Genomic DNA, 16,752 nt, shown 5'->3' on the forward strand with positions numbered 1-16,752 from the left:
ATCATACAATTACTGTAAAAACTAAAATAAATGTTTCAAATTTATAGACTAGTACTTAGCACTTACTAAGTGCTCTAGTTAATCAAACTATTTTAATTAAACACTCTGTTTACATTTGAGGGCTCCCAAATAAAACTCTGAAAACTACCCACTGTTGATTCTGCATATAACTTCTAACCATATCTTTGACTTTTTCTCAAGGTTTAGAGTTTCACCTCTTCCTGAGGTGAAAGGGGTAACACTGTAAAAACGGAAGAAACACAGACAGTATGCCTGGCTTATCAGTCTATCTCCAGTGCACAGTAATGAGCTTTGCACATAGTGGGGGCTTAGTAGGTCTGTATTGAAAGAATGAGTGAATCACCAAAAAACATCAAATATTCACAAGCCATTATTATCTAATTTTAAGATTCAAACAACACAGGCGTATATCTCTTCAATCAAATTTCAATATATGAGAAAGCACATTTCAGAAAGGCTAAGTTAATTAATAATTGATTCTTCCTGCTGAAATTCCCCCTAATGTTATTTTGAATATGATTTTACTATACAAATATTCCACTTGCACAGAACTAGTTAAGAATTCATTGCCTGGGGTAGAAGACTATGTCCAGCAGCAGCAAAACCTTCTCCATGTTCTTGCTGAGGATTCTTCTACCCTCAATTAAAAGATGTTAGGGAATGAACTGGTGGAATCATTTTAAAAATAAATTTCATATTGTGCAATATAAAAGTACAGTCCAATAATTACACCTTCAGGCTGAACTTATTTCTTATCAATTTCCTAAATTATCTACAAATGACCCATAAGAAAACAGGACTCCAGTGAGAGGCCAAAAACATACGGACTTTATCACACCTGCCATTCCAAGAAATTGGGGACAGTGCTGTATTAATGCCTTTACACAGAAGTAGCTGTTCGGTGTTTCCACTGGAATGGAGAGGGGCTGATCTCTCACACAGCCCATGAATATATATAGTTACTGACTGTGCACAGCAGAAGAGGCTACTATATACAGAGGACTAGAAATGCGATAATTAGCCAAGATATATCTTCTATCTAGAGATAAGTAGTTCTAAACTCATGAAATTAAGCCCTATGCAATTAAGACTAAGAAAATGTTCCCCAGCATAAATGCCTCTGGATTCTCACTCTCCTGATTCAAATCTTTACAATTTTAATAGCTAAGCCTCATCTTCCAAGAAAATCCCCTTCTGCCAAATACATGCACACACCACACGCACACACACACACACACATCCATCAGCTCTTATTTTCTTGATAACCCATAAGAAACAAAATACACACCAATTATCTTGGCATGTAATTACCTTCAATTTTAGCACACATACTACTTCTTATTTTAAATTTATAGATAGGAATAAGTCATATTCTCCTAATATTATTGTAATCTACATGAAGACAAATAGAGCATTATATAATTTCGTGCCACCCCCAAATATTTTTTAATTAGGTAAATCTATTACCTCTAACAAGGTTCAACAATACAATGTGCTTCAAAAGTCTATCTTTTTAATTAGCTTTGAAATAGAGTAACATAATTACTCTGCAGTCTCTGAGATTATATCTGTAAAATCAAGGGAGGTGTTCTTTGTACGAGGAGGCTGATTGGAAAGTGCAGCATAGTTGGCATTAAAATTACAAAGTCCTAGAACATGGTTGTCTGATTGGGAGAAATTAGGACATCTGGAACTGTTAAATTCCTTATGGAAATGATATAGAGTGGTAAGCGTTCATATAACATATCAGGAATGGGAGGGAAAAAAAGCTAGGAGTGGAGGAAATAAAGTAGGATTAAAGAAAAAGAAAATGAAAACACTCCCTCGTCACCCCACAACTACTTGGCTTACCAACCTGTATATGTGACTGAATGCCTAGAAACACTTCTACTTTCTTCCACTGTGCACCTTGCTGACCTCTTTGAGCCCACAATTTAGAAGTAACATTGTCTTTCTTGCTGAGTACCTAAAGAGATAAATCGAGTAAGAGGTGTTAAACTATTCTGTATTGATAAAATTTTAAACATTTAAAATTTGCCCAGTGAGTTTTTAAAATTTTAATATCACCATGAAGTTCCTTAGAGAAAAGTGGGGACAGTTTTCATCACATGTCTTTGTTTTCTACATAGCAATGTGTCTCCAGGATCCCTCAAGAGCTTTCTGTAATAAAGGTATACATGAGTATCTATCAGTCAAGTCCGAAGGGTCTAGACATGATCTCATTAACTCTTAAGTACATTGGCTTTAAAAAAAAAACAACTGACATAAGTAACTGGAATTTTATAAATTAAATAATGGTCATGGAGTCTAAATGAAAAGCACTTACTACTTACTAAAACGGTTTTAGGCTTTGGTTTTTTGTTTTTGTTTTTGAGGATGATTTCCCTTCCTCATGCTCTTGGGTTCAGTGGGGACAGTGTGTTAAAATAGGAATCCATTCAATTTTAACAGCATACCTGGATGATATGAGTGAGTGCTTACCCATCTGTGATGGTAAGAGCTCCCCACCCAAGAGCATTCTCATCAGTACTGTATCCTTGCTCTTAAAGAAAATTCGGATTAGCCTCAGCAGACAAAATTATCCTGGCTCTCCTTTTAGAATATACAGAATAAACCAAAAAGAGAGTAACTGAAGAGAACAGGAAAGAAAGCAGAACTCTACCTTTTAAAAGTAACAGACTTAGTTGGATTATTAAGGATTTCACAACATTACTTTTTAAAAATACAATGTGTACAACCGAAAGAATAATTCTGGTAATGGGTTTCTGAAAGGTTTTGATTTCTGAAAGTGAAGGTAACTTTTAATGGCTTCATTATCTCCTTCCTCTCAATTAAATTGAAACAGCTATATTTTATTGGAGTATAAGAACATTCAAACTATTAATTTTATAGAAATAGAGTTTCTAGACCCTTTAGAATCTCTAAGTAATATGGGGCTAACAAAAATAATACCATAGTTTCGGTCTATATAATTTAAGTTAAAACAACAGGCTATCAAGGTCAAAAATTAATTTCAAAAAAATAATTTTTATGAATACTTCAAAAATACTTTAAAAAAGGATGGGAAATAGATCTTTGTATGAAAACCATTCTAAATACAAATGGCCTAATAAAATTGTGTTCATGCACAAAAATAAGGATCACATGCATACCATTTTAGTTATTTGTTTATATTATTATATTTATATTTATATATATTTATTAGTTATAATCATTTAGTTATTTTAGTTATTGATACTTTTAACATTTTAATATTTTATAATTTTTCACCTAACACAAAACTGAAAAAAGGAAAGTATATTTCAGATAATTAATCTTAACTACAAAATATACCAGTTAAATAATCTTATTTTTCTGACGAAACCCCTGCAGTAAGCTGTATTGTTTGCCAAAAACCATTAAAAAAACAAAAATCAGGAGTCAAGAGGCGGAGAAGTAGCAGGCGAGACTACTTCAGGTAGCGGGAGATCAGCTAGATAGCTTATCTAAAGATTGCAAACACCTACAAATCCAACGAGAGATCGAAGAGAGGAAGAACAGCAACTTTAGAAACAGAAAATCAACCACTTTCTGAAAGGTATGACTGGCGGAGAAGTGAATCCAAAGCGACGGGAAGATAGACCACGGGGGGAGGGGCCGGCTCCCAGCAAGCGGCATAGCAACGAGCACAAAAGCAGGACTTTTAGAAGTCTGTTCCGCTGAGGGACATCGCTCCAGAGGCTTAACCGGGGTGAAGCCCACACGGGGTCAGCGTGGCCTCAGGTCCGCAGGGTACAGAAGAAGATCGGGGGTGTCTGAGTGTCCCAGAGCTCGCAGGTATTAGAGCGGGGGAAGCCGGCTACAGATCAGAGCCGAGAGTGATCTCTCATTCGGGGTTACCTGAAACCGGTCGCAGGGCTCGGTCAGCTCGGAGCTGCGGCCGGAGGACAGGGTGACAGGAGTATTGGGCGCTGTTCTCTGAGGGCGCACTGAGGAGTGGGGCCCCGGGCTCTCGGCTCTCCGGGTTCTCGGCTCCTCTGGGCCTGAGACTGGGAGGCCGCATCTTCATTTCCTGCCCTCCAGAACTCTACAGAAAGCGCTCAGGGAACAAAGCTCCCGAAAGCAAACCCGAGCGGATGACTCAGACCGGCCCTGGGTAGGGCGGTGCAACTCCGCCTGGGCAAAGACACTTGAGAATCACTACAACAGGCCCCTTCCCCCAGAGCTCACAAGAAACTCAGCCAGGCAAAAGTTCACCAACCAAGGAGTGCAGTTTCAATACCAAGGAGAGCAGCGGAATTCCAGAGGAGGAGAAAGCAGAGCACGGAACTCATGGCTTTCTCCCCATGATTCTTTAGTCTTGCAGTTATTAATTATTTTTCTTTTTCAATTTTTTTTCTCTCTTCTGCAATTTGTTTTAACTTTTACCCTTCATGTTTTTTAACTATTTTATCTAATATATATTTTTTTCTTTTTTATATTTTTCTTTATTCATTTCTTTTTTTTTTTTAAAGATTTATTTATTTATTTGACCGAGAGAGAGATCACAAGTGCCAGAGAGGCAGGCAGAGAGAGAGAGAGAGGGGGAAGCAGGGTCCCCGCCGAGCAGAGAGCCCGATGTGGGACTCGATCCCAGGACCCAGAGATCATGACCTGAGCCGAAGGCAGCGGCTTAACCCACTGAGCCACCCAGGCGCCCCTCATTTTCTTTTTTTAATTGCTTCTTCTTCTTCTTCTTTTTTTTCTTTCTAAACCTATTTTATCCCCTTTTCTCCCCACTCACGATTTGGGATGCTCTTCTGATTGGTTAAAGCATATTTTCCTGGGGTTGTTGCCACCCTTTTAGTATTTTACTTGCTCCTTCATATACTCTTAATCTGGGACAAAATGACAACGTGGAAAAATTCCACCACAAAAAAAAGAACAAGAGGCAGTACCAAAGACTAGGGACCTAATCAATACAGACTGGGTAATATGTCAGATCTAGAGTTCAGAATGACGATTCTCAAAGTTCTAGCCGGGCTCGAAAAAGGCATAGAAGATATCAGAGAAACCCTCTTGGGAGATATAAAAGCCCTTCTGGAGAAATAAAAGAACTAAAATCTAACCAAGTTGAAATCAAAAAAGCTATTAATGAGGTGCAAACAAAAAATAGAGGTCTCACTGCTAGGATAAATGAGGCAGAAAGAAAGAATTAGCGATATAGAAGACCAAAATGACAGAGAATAAAGAAGCTGAGCAAAAGAGGGACAAACAGATATTGGACCATGAGGGGAGAATTTGAGAGATAAGTGACACCATAAGACGAAACAACATTAGAATAATTGGGATTCCAGAAGAAGAAGAAAGAGAGAGGGGAGCAGAAGGTATATTGGAGAGAATTACTGGAGAGAATTTCCCCAATATGGCAAAGGGAACAAACATCAAAATCCAGGAGGTTCAGAGAACCCCCCTCAAGATCAATAAGAATAGGTCCACACACGCTAATAGTAAAATTTACAAGTTCTTAGTGACAAAAGAGAAGATCCTGAAAGCAGCCCGGGAAAAGAAGTCTGTAACGTACAATGGTAAAAAATATTAGATTGGCAGCAGACTTATCCACAGAGACCTGGCAGGCCAGAAAGAGCTGGCATGATATATTCGGAGCACTAAACGAGAAAACATGCAGCAAGAATACTATATCCAGCTAGGATATCATTGAAAATAGAAGGAGAGATAAAAAGCTTCCAGGACAAACAAAAACTGAAAGAATTTGCAAGCACCAAACAAGCTCTACAGGAAAATATTGAAAGGGGTCCTCTAAGCAAAGAGAGACCCTAAAGTAGTAGATCAGAAAGGAACAGAGACAATACTACAGTAACCGTCTCCTTACAGGCAATACAATGGCACTAATTCATATCTCTCAATAGTTACCCTGAATGTTAATGGGGCTAAATGCCCCCAATCAAAAGACACAGGGTATCAGAATGGATAAAAAAAACAAAACCCATCTATATGTTGCCTACAAGAAACTCATTTTAACCCGAAGACATCTCCAGATTTAAAGTGAGGGGGTGGAAAAGAATTTACCATGCTAATGGACATCAGAAGAAAGCAGAGTGGCAATCATTATATCAGATCAATTATATTTTAAGCCAAAGACTATAATAGGATGGGAAGGACACTATATCATTCCTCAAAGGATCTGTCCAACTAGAAGATTCTAACAATTTTAAATATGTATGCCCCTAACATGGGAGCAGCCAACTATATAAACCAATTAATAACAAAATCAAAGAAACACATCTATAATAATACATTAATAGTAGGAGACTTAACACTCCCCTCACTGAAATGGACAGATCATCCAAGCAAAAAGATCAACAAGGAAATAAAGGCCTTAAATGACACACTGGACCAGATGGACAGATATATTCAGAACATTTCATCCCAAAGCAACAGAATACCATTCTTCTCTAGTGCACATGGAACATTCTCCAGAATAGATCACATCCTCAGTCCTATATCAGGTCTCAACCAGTATCAAAAGATGGGGATCATCCTGCATATTTTCAGACCCACAATGCTCTGAAGCTCTAGAAACTCAATCACAAGAGGAAATTTGGAAAGACCCAAATACATGGAGACTAAACAGCATCCTTCTAAAGAATGAATGGTGTCAACCAGGAAATTAAAGAAGAATTGAAAAAAATTCATGGAAACAATGAATAATGAAACACAACGGTTCAGAATCTGTGGGACACAACAAAGGACAGTCCTGAGAGGAAAATACATAGCGGTACAAGCCTTTCTCAAGAAACAAGAAAGGTCTCAGGTACACAACCTAACCTACACCTAAAGGAGCTGGAGAAAAGAACAAGAAAGAAACCCTAACCCAGCAGGAGAAGAGAAATCATAAAGATCAGAGCAGAAATCATGAAATAGAAACCAAAAAAAACAATAGAACAAATCAACAAAACTAGGAGCTGGTTCTTTGAACGAATTAATAAGATTGATAAACCCCTGGCCAGACTTATCAAAAGAAAAGAGAGAGGACCCAAATGAATAAAATCATGAATGAAAGAGGAGAGATCACAACGAACACCAAAGAAATACAGACCAATTATAAGAACATACTATGAGCAACTCTACGCCAACAAATTTGACAATCTGGAAGAAACTGGATGCATTCCTAGGAGACTATTAAAACTACCACAACTGAACCAGGAAGAAATAGAAAACCTGAACAGATCCATAACAGTAAGGAGATTGAAACAGTCATCAAAATCTCCAAACAAACAAAAGCCCAGGGCCAGACGGCTTCCCAGGGGAATTTACCAAACACTTTAAAGAAGAACTAATTCTATTCTCCTGAAACCTGTTCCAAAAAATAGAAATGGAAGGAAAACTTCCAAACTAATTTTATGAGGCCAGCAGTCACCTTGATCCAAACCAGACAAGACTCCCATCAAAAAAGAGAACTACAGACCAATATCTTGATGAATACAGATGCAAAAATTCTCTCCAAAATACTAGCAATAGGATTCAACACAGAACATTAAAAGGATTAATCACACGACAAAGTGGGATTTATTACAGGGCTGCAAGGCGTGGTTCAACATCCGCAAACAATCAGTGATACAACACATTAATAAAAGAAAGAACAAGAACCATATGATACTCTTATAGATGCTGAAAAAGCATTGACAAAGTTCCAGCATCCCTTCCTGAACAAAACTCTTCAAAGTGTAGGATACCTGGCACATACCTCAATATTATCAAAGCCATCTATTGAAAAACCAACGGCAAATCATTGTCAATGGCGAAGAACTGAAAGCTTTTCCACTAAGGTCAGGACCACGGCCAGGGATGTACGTTTTCCCCCACTGCTATTCAACATAGTACTAGAAAGTCCTAGCCTCAGGCCAATCAGACAACAAAAGGAAATTAAAGGCATCCAAATTGGCACAGAAGAAGGTCAACCTATCACTCTCGCATATGAATACTTTATGTTGGAAACACCCAAAAGCCTCCCACTCCAAACTGCTTAGAACTTGTACGGAATTCAGTAAAGTGTCAGGATATAAAACTCCAAGGCACAGAAATCCACTTGCATCTCTCTACACCAACAACAAGACAGAAGAAGAGAAATTAAGGAGTCCATCCCATTTACAATTGCACCCAAAACTATAAGATACCTAGGAATAAACCTAACCAAAGAGACTAAGAATCTATACACAGAAACCTATAAAGTACTCATGAAAGAAATTGAGGAAGACACAAACAAATGGAAAAAATGTTCCATGCTCCTGGATTGGAAGAACTATTGTGAAAATGTCTATGCTACCTAAAGCAATCTATACATTTAATGCAATTCCTATCAAAAGTACCATCATTTTTTTTCAAAGAAATGGAACAAATAATCCTAAAATTCATATGGAACCAGAAAGACCTCGAATAGCCAAAGGAATGTTGAAAAAAGAAAGCCAAAGTTGGTGGCATCACAATTTCGGACTTCAAGCTCTATTACAAAGCTGTCATCATCAAGACAAGCATGGTACTGGCACAAAAACAGACGCATAGATCAATGGAACAGTAAATAGAGAGCCCAGAAATAGACCCTCAACTCTATGGTCAACTAATCTTCGACAAAGCAGGAAAGAATGTCCAATGGAAAAAAGACAGCCTCTTCAATAAATGGTGATGGGAAATTGGACAGCCACATGCAGAAAAATGAAATTGGATCATTTCCTACACCACACACGAAAATAGACTCAAAATGGAATGAAGGATCTCTATGTGAGAAAGGTAATCTATCAAAATCCTCGAGGAGAACACAGGCAGCAACCTCCTCGACCTCAGCGCAGCAACAATCTTCCTAGGAACATCGCCAAAGGCAAGGGAAGCAAGGGCAAAAATGAACTATTGGGATTTTATCAAGATCCAAAAGCTTTTGCACAGCAAAGGAAACAGTGAACAAAACCAAAAGACAACGGACAGAATGGGAGAAGATATTTGCAAACGGACAATATCAGATAAAGGGCTAGTGTCCAAATCTATAAAGAACTTAGCAAACTCAACACCCCAAAGAACAAATAATCCAATCAAGAAATGGGCAGAAGACATGAACAGACATTTCTGCAAAGAAGACATCCAGATGGCCAACAGACACATGAAAAAAGTGCTCCATATCACTCGGCATCAGGGAAATACAAATCAAAACCACAATGAGATATCACCTTTCACACAGTCAGAATGGCTAAAATTAACAAGTCAGGAAATGACAGATGCTGGCGAGGATGCGGAGAAAGGGGAACCCTCCTACACTGTGGTGGGAATGCAGCTGGTGCAACCACTCTGGAAACAGCATGGAGGTTCCTCAAAATGTTGAAAATAGAACTACCCTATGACCCAGCATTGCACTACTGGGTATTTACTCTAAAGATACAAACGTAGTGATCCGAAGGGGCACGTGCACCCGAATGTTTATAGCAGCAATGTCTACAATAGTCAAACTGTGGAAAGAACCTAGATGTCCATCAACAGATGAATGGATAAAGAAGATGTGGTATATTTACACAATGGAATACTATGCAGCCATCAAAGAAATGAAATCTTGCCATTGCGACGACGTGGATGGAACTAGAGGGTATCATGCTTAGCGAAATAAGTCAGTCGGCAGAAAGACAACTATAATATTACCTCCCTGATTGAGGGGAGGAGATGCAACAGGGGGGTTGAGGGGGTAGGAGACGATTAAATGACACAAGATGGGATTGGGAGGAGATAAACCATAAGTGACTCTTAATCTCACAAAACAAACTGAGGGTTGATGCGGGAGGGGGTTGGGAGGGGTGGGGTTATGGACATTGGGGAGGGTATGTGCTATGGTGAGTGCTGTGAAGTGTGTAAACCTGGCGATTCACAGACCTGTACCCCCAGGGATAAAAATATATTACATGTTTATAAAAAATAAAAATTAATTAATTAAAAAAATCAATGTAAAACAAATGAAAGGTATAACTTTAATCCATAAGACTAGTGGATATTTTAGATTATCAAACATGCATGCATACTTATATACAACAAGTTTACTTCTAAATCATTTATTGGTAAGGGAATCTCACCTATAATAAAGAAGGTAATTCTTCCAAACTGGTAAGTAAATATATTTTCAAGGTAAAAAAAAAAAAAAAAACTAACAGCATTTTAAAAATATGTTTTATCTAAACATATTGGAAAAATAAAATTTAATATAGCCAGGAAAATCTTAGAATAAGAGAGTAATAAAATGAGGAGATACAGCACCTAATACTAAAATATAATCAAAGGTATCAGGGGAAGAAGTGGTTAAGCAGCTAGACTTCAGTCTATTTCTTCTATATGGGGGGGGCGGAAAGTAGGTAACCTACCTGTAATCTTTTTGTAAATATGCTAAACATAGACTTCTTCACTAACAATTAATGGTACTTGACAAGGGGAAGAGCCTTTGCTTTGCCTGCGCTTAGCAAGATTTCCTGGTCTAAAACTGCCACAGTAAATGATTCTAGAATTTTCGGATTGGTCTTTCAGACATGGCTTCCTGGAAAATGCTACCTAGGGGTATGAATAGTACAAATGGAGATGTTTTACAACTGAGTTGGCTTGTCTGTGTAAATGATGCATCTATACATATGACTTAAAACCTCATATATTGTATAAGGCATGTCCAAGATGGGAAAAAAGGACCTAGGCATCTGCACTGAGACTCCAGAAACCTCTCTCTCGGGTTTGCCTATATAAACTTGGTCTTCTAAAAGAAATCAGGACCCCTGGAAAAAGTTAACTCCAGGGATGGAACAACATAAAAATAGCATGAGTCTGGAATGTCTTCTTGGACAGAAAAAAAAGAAACTGCTTCAAGACTGATGGGATTGTCAAAGAGACATAGGAGTCAGCTTAAAAGGTCTCCTAAGAGTAAATCTGGGACAAATTTAAGAATCAATGAAAAATAACAAAAATAATAGATGATAACAAATTGAACAGAAAAGGATCCATGAATCCACACTGATATAAATCCATAAATGGAGAGGTAATTTTCTGGGTCCTGGTGGTGATAGTGGTTTTATAAACAGAAACCAACCAACAGATGTAAACAGAATATGCAGTTAAAAAAATCACAATTAAGAATCATCAGAGTAAAATTAATCCAGTGAAAAATATTAAAGGAAGCAAAACTACCAAGTAACATTGACTTGAGAACAGGATTTTACATACTATCAAAGTATCTCTTCACAAATATTTATTGATAACAAAGAGAACAAGTAGTAAGACCTATATATATCATATACTACCAATGGGATGCAATTAAAAAAAAAACAGTTTTGGTGATACTACAGCAAATATACATAAAATATATAAAAAATAATATATATAAATATATATGATATATATAACTTGTATATAGAGGATTAACACCGAAGAGAACTAAATTGAGTGGATTCTACATATCAGAGTATAATATTTTAAATTATCAAGATCATAAAAGCCTAGAGAAGATTAAGGAATCATTCTAATTCAAAAGACACGTAGGAAGAAATAACTAGGTATGATACACGATCCTGTCTGGAATTTTTCCTATAAAAGATGGTCTGGAACAATGAGCAAAAAAATAGGAACTCTGGGTGGAAGTTATATTGAGGTTCTCTGTGAAATTCTTAAAAACAGTCTGAAATAGTTTAAACAGTAATTCTGAAATAGTTTAATTCTTCTAACCAAGAAACAGCTGGAAAAAGACAATTAGAAAATGCAGCCGCAGCACCATGGGCAGAAGAATGCACATTCAAAGGTCCCCAAAGCGTGTAAGACCCATTTGCACTGTTCTTAGAACACTGGTATTCTCAGAACGCTGTTGCTACAACTACATGAAACATTTTCAAGTACAAAACTGTACTACACAAGCTGTAACCTCAGAATAAAGATAATAACCATAAAATGAAGGTAAAAACAGCCTACTGGCCATTCAGGTCTAATTCTGCTAGTAAGACTATTTTTTTAAATCCATACCATACTGAAACTAGTAAGGTGTTGATAATTACCCATTCTCATCTATTTGCAGACTATATTTTAATAACACTAAATTGTACAGTATGAATTTTTATAGAGAAAATTTAGTGCAATTGCCTAAGGAGTACCTGGAGAGAACCCACTGTGACACCATTCATATGAGTCCAGAACAACAGGGTGCACCTTGGTCCCGTGCGTGAAATAACAGGAGTGAGTAGATCAGCCATGTCACCAAATTTTCCATTTGAGCTATCAGCATACAGGTACCAGCCATCTGTGGTATTTCTGCAGAAAATACAGTGTGTATCAGATTTACAAAAAGAAGAAAATCATAAATATAATACAGTTCATCACCTGACATGTTTTATGATTCTTTAAGTTTTCCTAGAAGCATAATAATGTTTTATAGCATAATGATGATTCACAATCTTCAGCAGAACTAATCTACTGCTTTTTTCTTGTAGCCAGGAGGATGCCACAGTTGGTTCGTTCAAGACTAACTCCATCTGATCAGTTTCTGGGGGCTGGGGACAAAGGTCACAGGCCTTAGCCTCATCTCACCCCAGAGGCACTGGGACAGGAGAACAGAAATTCTGTCCTCCTGCCCAGACAGGGTTTGCCCACCATGGCTGCTTTTCTGAGTAAATCCAATGTTTACTTAAGAAATACCATGTTGAGGGGGCGCCTGGGTGGCTCAGTGGGTTGGGCCGCTGCCTTCGGCTCGGGTCATAATCTCAGGGTCCTGGGATCGAGTCCCACATCGGGCTCTCTGCTTGGCGAGAAGCCTGCTTCCCTCTCTCTCTCTCTCTGCCTGCCTCTCCATCTACTTGTGATCTCTCTCTGTCAAATAAATAAAATCTTTAAAAAAAAAAAAAAAAGAAAGAAATACCACGTTGAGGGCAGCTGGGTGGCTCAGTCGGTTAAGCGTCTGCCTCCAGCTCAGGTCGTGATCCCAGGGTCATGGGATCGAGCCCCGCATCAGGCTCCCTGGTTTGTGGGGAGCCTGCTTCTCCCTCTCCCTATGCCTACTGCTCTGCCTGCTTGTATTCTCTCTGTCAAATAAATAAATAAAATCTTTTAAAAATATAAAAAGAAGGAAGGGAGGGAGGAAGGTGGGAAGGACGGAAGGAAGGAGGACTGTGTTGGAGGTGGAGAAGAAAGATGCCCAACATGTGGACATCTGACCTCTCAGCCAGGCCCTGGTCTCCTTTCCGGCACTGCCAGTGGGGTGTCCCAGAGCAAATGAACAAAGATGGCAAGGACAAGGACCATATGCCCTGCACTCCCTCTGCTCCCTGATCCTGTGGTACAAAGACCACTCACCACCTTCCTCAAAGCCTTGGGCCTGGGCACTCCCCGCTTCTATCAGTCCCTTCCTCCAAGGTTCTCAGCTCCTTGACCTGTCAGCTCTCTCCTAGAAAGTCAGGGTTTGGAGCACTAAGATTATTTTTGCTTGAGTCTTTTTTCTAAGGAAAGGTAAAGAGCACTGTGTTAATCTTTATGCTGTTGCAGCTTACTTTTTTTTTAGAAAACAGATCCTAATAGCCTGGAGGCCTGAGTTTCAGCATCAGAGTATCTTTTGGAAACTTGGAACAGCAAGAGTTCCGCCTCTACAGCCTAAGGAGGGGACCCCTCACTCACTGCCTCACCCCTCACTCGTGCTTGCTCCCCGCTGCCTGTGTTTCCAGGCCGTCCATCACGTGCACCACTCACCTTTGATCCTGCTTGCGCCTGCACCCCCCACGTATACGGGGGGGCACTGGTGGGTGTTGGGTTATTACTCTCCCCTGATTCCTTTCCCTGCCTTTGGTCTGTCTGGTGGCCCCTAGACAGTCACCTAGGAACTTGGCCATCCTCCCACAATGAGCTGAGACATAGTTTTGGGGATGCCAAACCCATCTCTGATCCTGCCTGCTAGTCTTGGAGGACGGGGTGTTCCAGTCTAGAGAGAGGTCTTCAGAGGGGAAACCAGGAAGTAGGACTTGAGGGTTGGTTAACATAAGCTTCCAGAAGTGAATCCACTGCCACTGGTTGCCAGATGCGTCCACATCTTTTTCCATGAGAGCCCACAGGCGGAAGGGAGTTGATTAAGGAATGTTTTAAAGAAATCTTTTGTGCCCTAGGAGCCCTAAGCAGAAAAGCAGCTTGCAATGATTTAACATTTGTGTATGGTCAACTCAGGGGCAAGGAGCCTTTAGCCTAGGAACAAAGTGAGTTTCAAATACTAGATAATAAATCCATTTTTCTTTATTTTCTTTTTTTAAGCAGAAGCTGGTAATCCAGGACCTACGTGTGAACAGCTTTATATGAATATTTTTGTACATGGGTTTCTTGGATTGGCGTGATACGTTATATTTAAGCTCCTTGAACACTGTGGATCCCCCTAGTGTGGATGAATGACTGAGGCTTTGTAAATTCAGGGATGTTTGTGTGAATAAAGTTATTTGATGGCATCAAAGAAGCAAAAAAAAAAAAAAAAAGGAGCGAGAGAGAGGGAGAGAAAGAAAGAATTACTCTACTATTTTGATTTACAATCCATGTATCAGTTGGTACAATGTGTACAAATTATGTAAAAGGCTGAAATTACCAGTTCTAATCTGTAATTACTTGGTTGTGTGCTTTTTCTTTGTTTTGTTTTTTATAATATTGCTAATAATGTCAGCTTGTATGGCTTTTTTTTTTCAACATTTAATTTTTTTACTGAAGTGTAACTGACAATGTTATTAGTTTCAGATGAATCACATATTGACTTGACAATTCTAACATTACTCAGCGCTCACCATGATAAGTGTAGTCACCATTTGTCACCATATATTATTACAACATTACTGACAATATTCCCTATGCTGTACCTTTCATCTTTGTGACTGACTTACTTTATAACTGGAAATTTAAAGCTTGTACCTCTCAATTGATTTTGCCTATCCCCCCCATCTACTTCCCCTCTAGAAACCACCAGTTTGTTCTCTGTATTTAAGTCAGCTTGGTTTTCTGTTCATTCATTCTTTAGATTCCACGTGTGAGTGAAATCATATTTTCATGTGTGTAAAAAAGGACTCTAAAGAACTGAATACTTTTAGAAGAGGCACATAAAGAAGAAAAATATATATATAAAATTAAGCATGTAAAATAGGAAACTGGCCTGGGGTTCTACTTAGAAGTTTAAAAGGTTTTCAAGGTTCAAGTTTAATCTCTACTAATTTAGGTCAGTTTTTTTTAAATATTGTTAATATTTTAATAAGCTGGTAGATAATTTTTAAAGTGTGTCTTTTTCTCCTACGTCTGAATCAAAGAGGAAAAGGTGGGATGAAAACAACTGAATATCAATATAATCTTGCCATAAAAGACAGAGTTGATGCCCCCACTTTAAATATCAATTCCAAAAAGAAATAATAAAACATTAAAGACAGCTAGGTAACACACAGTCTTCTGAAGTATTAAATGAAGAGGTGATTCCCCACAGTTTGGGCATTTTCACGCATTTTGATTAATTAGATTTCTTACCACTTTCTCGCTTAAGTATTATGCTAGATACTATAGAATGTAAATTTGCTACTTATTAAAACCATTTTTATCTTGAAAGTTTCATCATTTTTCTTCAGGAAAGAAATGTGAATCACTAATAGCAAATCAATGGAGAAAAACATGTAAATATTCATTCAACCCCCACATATTTATCATCAGTCTCTGCAGTTTTGCCTGCTGGAGGCCCCAGGAATGGGACTGTGGGCAAAGCATACAACAGGGGTTGGTCTCTGACCTCATCATTTACAAAGTGGACAACATTAGGCAGGTTAGTTAACCTCTTATATTAGTTTCTTCATTTATGAAATGTTCCATATAACGTCTTAAGAATTAGAAATAAAGGGTGCCTGGGTGGCTCAGTCACTGAGCATCTGCCAGTGGCTCAGGTCATGATCCCAGGATTCTGGGATCGAATCCTACACTGGGCTCCCTGTTCCATAGGGGGTCTGCTTCTCCCTCTGCTATTCCTCCAACTCATTCTCTCAATCTCTCTCTCAAATAATAAACAAATAAAATATTTTTTAAAAAGAATTAGAAAGAAAATAAAGGAACATCTATAACATTACCTGGCCTATCTTATATATTTAATAAAGGACAGTTGTGATTTGTGGTTATGTTTATGTCATTAGTTGCTGCTAATGGAATAAAGAGTTTAGTGTCCTACAAACCACAGAGGGTATGAGTAAAGATCATTTGTTAAGAGACAGGATTATTAAATTAATTTGAATTAATGTCTCAATACCTAAGCACTTCTAGCTTTGTTCCTTGTGTGCTTAATATCCCAGGATCCTAGGGATATCAAGAACAGAAATATATAACTGATTCACTGATTTATAGATTCACTGAGATCTAGCACAATTTCTACAGATATTTTTTCCCAGATTGGCAAGCAGATATTAAGCTTCATATGGAAATCCAAAGACAAAGAATAGCCAATTTTAATGTAAAGGAGAACAAAGTTAGAGAATTTATTGACAGATGTATTCATTATAAAGGTGGAATAATCAAGACACAGAGATACTGGAGTAAAGACAGGCAAATGGACCAGATAAATGGATGGAATAGTCCTAACACTCATTCATATATATATGTGCACACCTGACTTATGAAAAGTTTGGTTCTTCAGAGCACTAAAGGAAGGACAATCTCTTCAATGTGTACTGAATAAATTAGGTAGCAATGTGGGGGAAAAAAACAAAACCT

General features: G+C 38.3%; 1 protein-coding gene across 3 annotated transcripts in view; it reads right to left on the minus strand.

Moving 5' to 3' along the window:
- MALRD1 (MAM and LDL receptor class A domain containing 1) overlaps nucleotides 1–16,752 on the minus strand; it is a 763,597-nt gene that overhangs the window by 469,319 nt on the left and 277,526 nt on the right. For all 3 annotated transcript variants that reach the window (XM_047742658.1, XM_047742656.1, XM_047742657.1), the window contains 2 exons: nucleotides 12,153–12,309; nucleotides 1,877–1,987 (listed from right to left, as the gene is read on the minus strand). In XM_047742658.1, coding sequence (XP_047598614.1) covers nucleotides 1,877–1,987; nucleotides 12,153–12,309 — 268 coding nt within the window. The remainder of the gene's footprint in view (nucleotides 1–1,876; nucleotides 1,988–12,152; nucleotides 12,310–16,752) is intronic.

The sequence above is a fragment of the Lutra lutra genome, chromosome 8 (genome assembly GCF_902655055.1).
Source record: "Lutra lutra chromosome 8, mLutLut1.2, whole genome shotgun sequence".
NCBI lineage: Eukaryota > Metazoa > Chordata > Mammalia > Carnivora > Mustelidae > Lutra > Lutra lutra.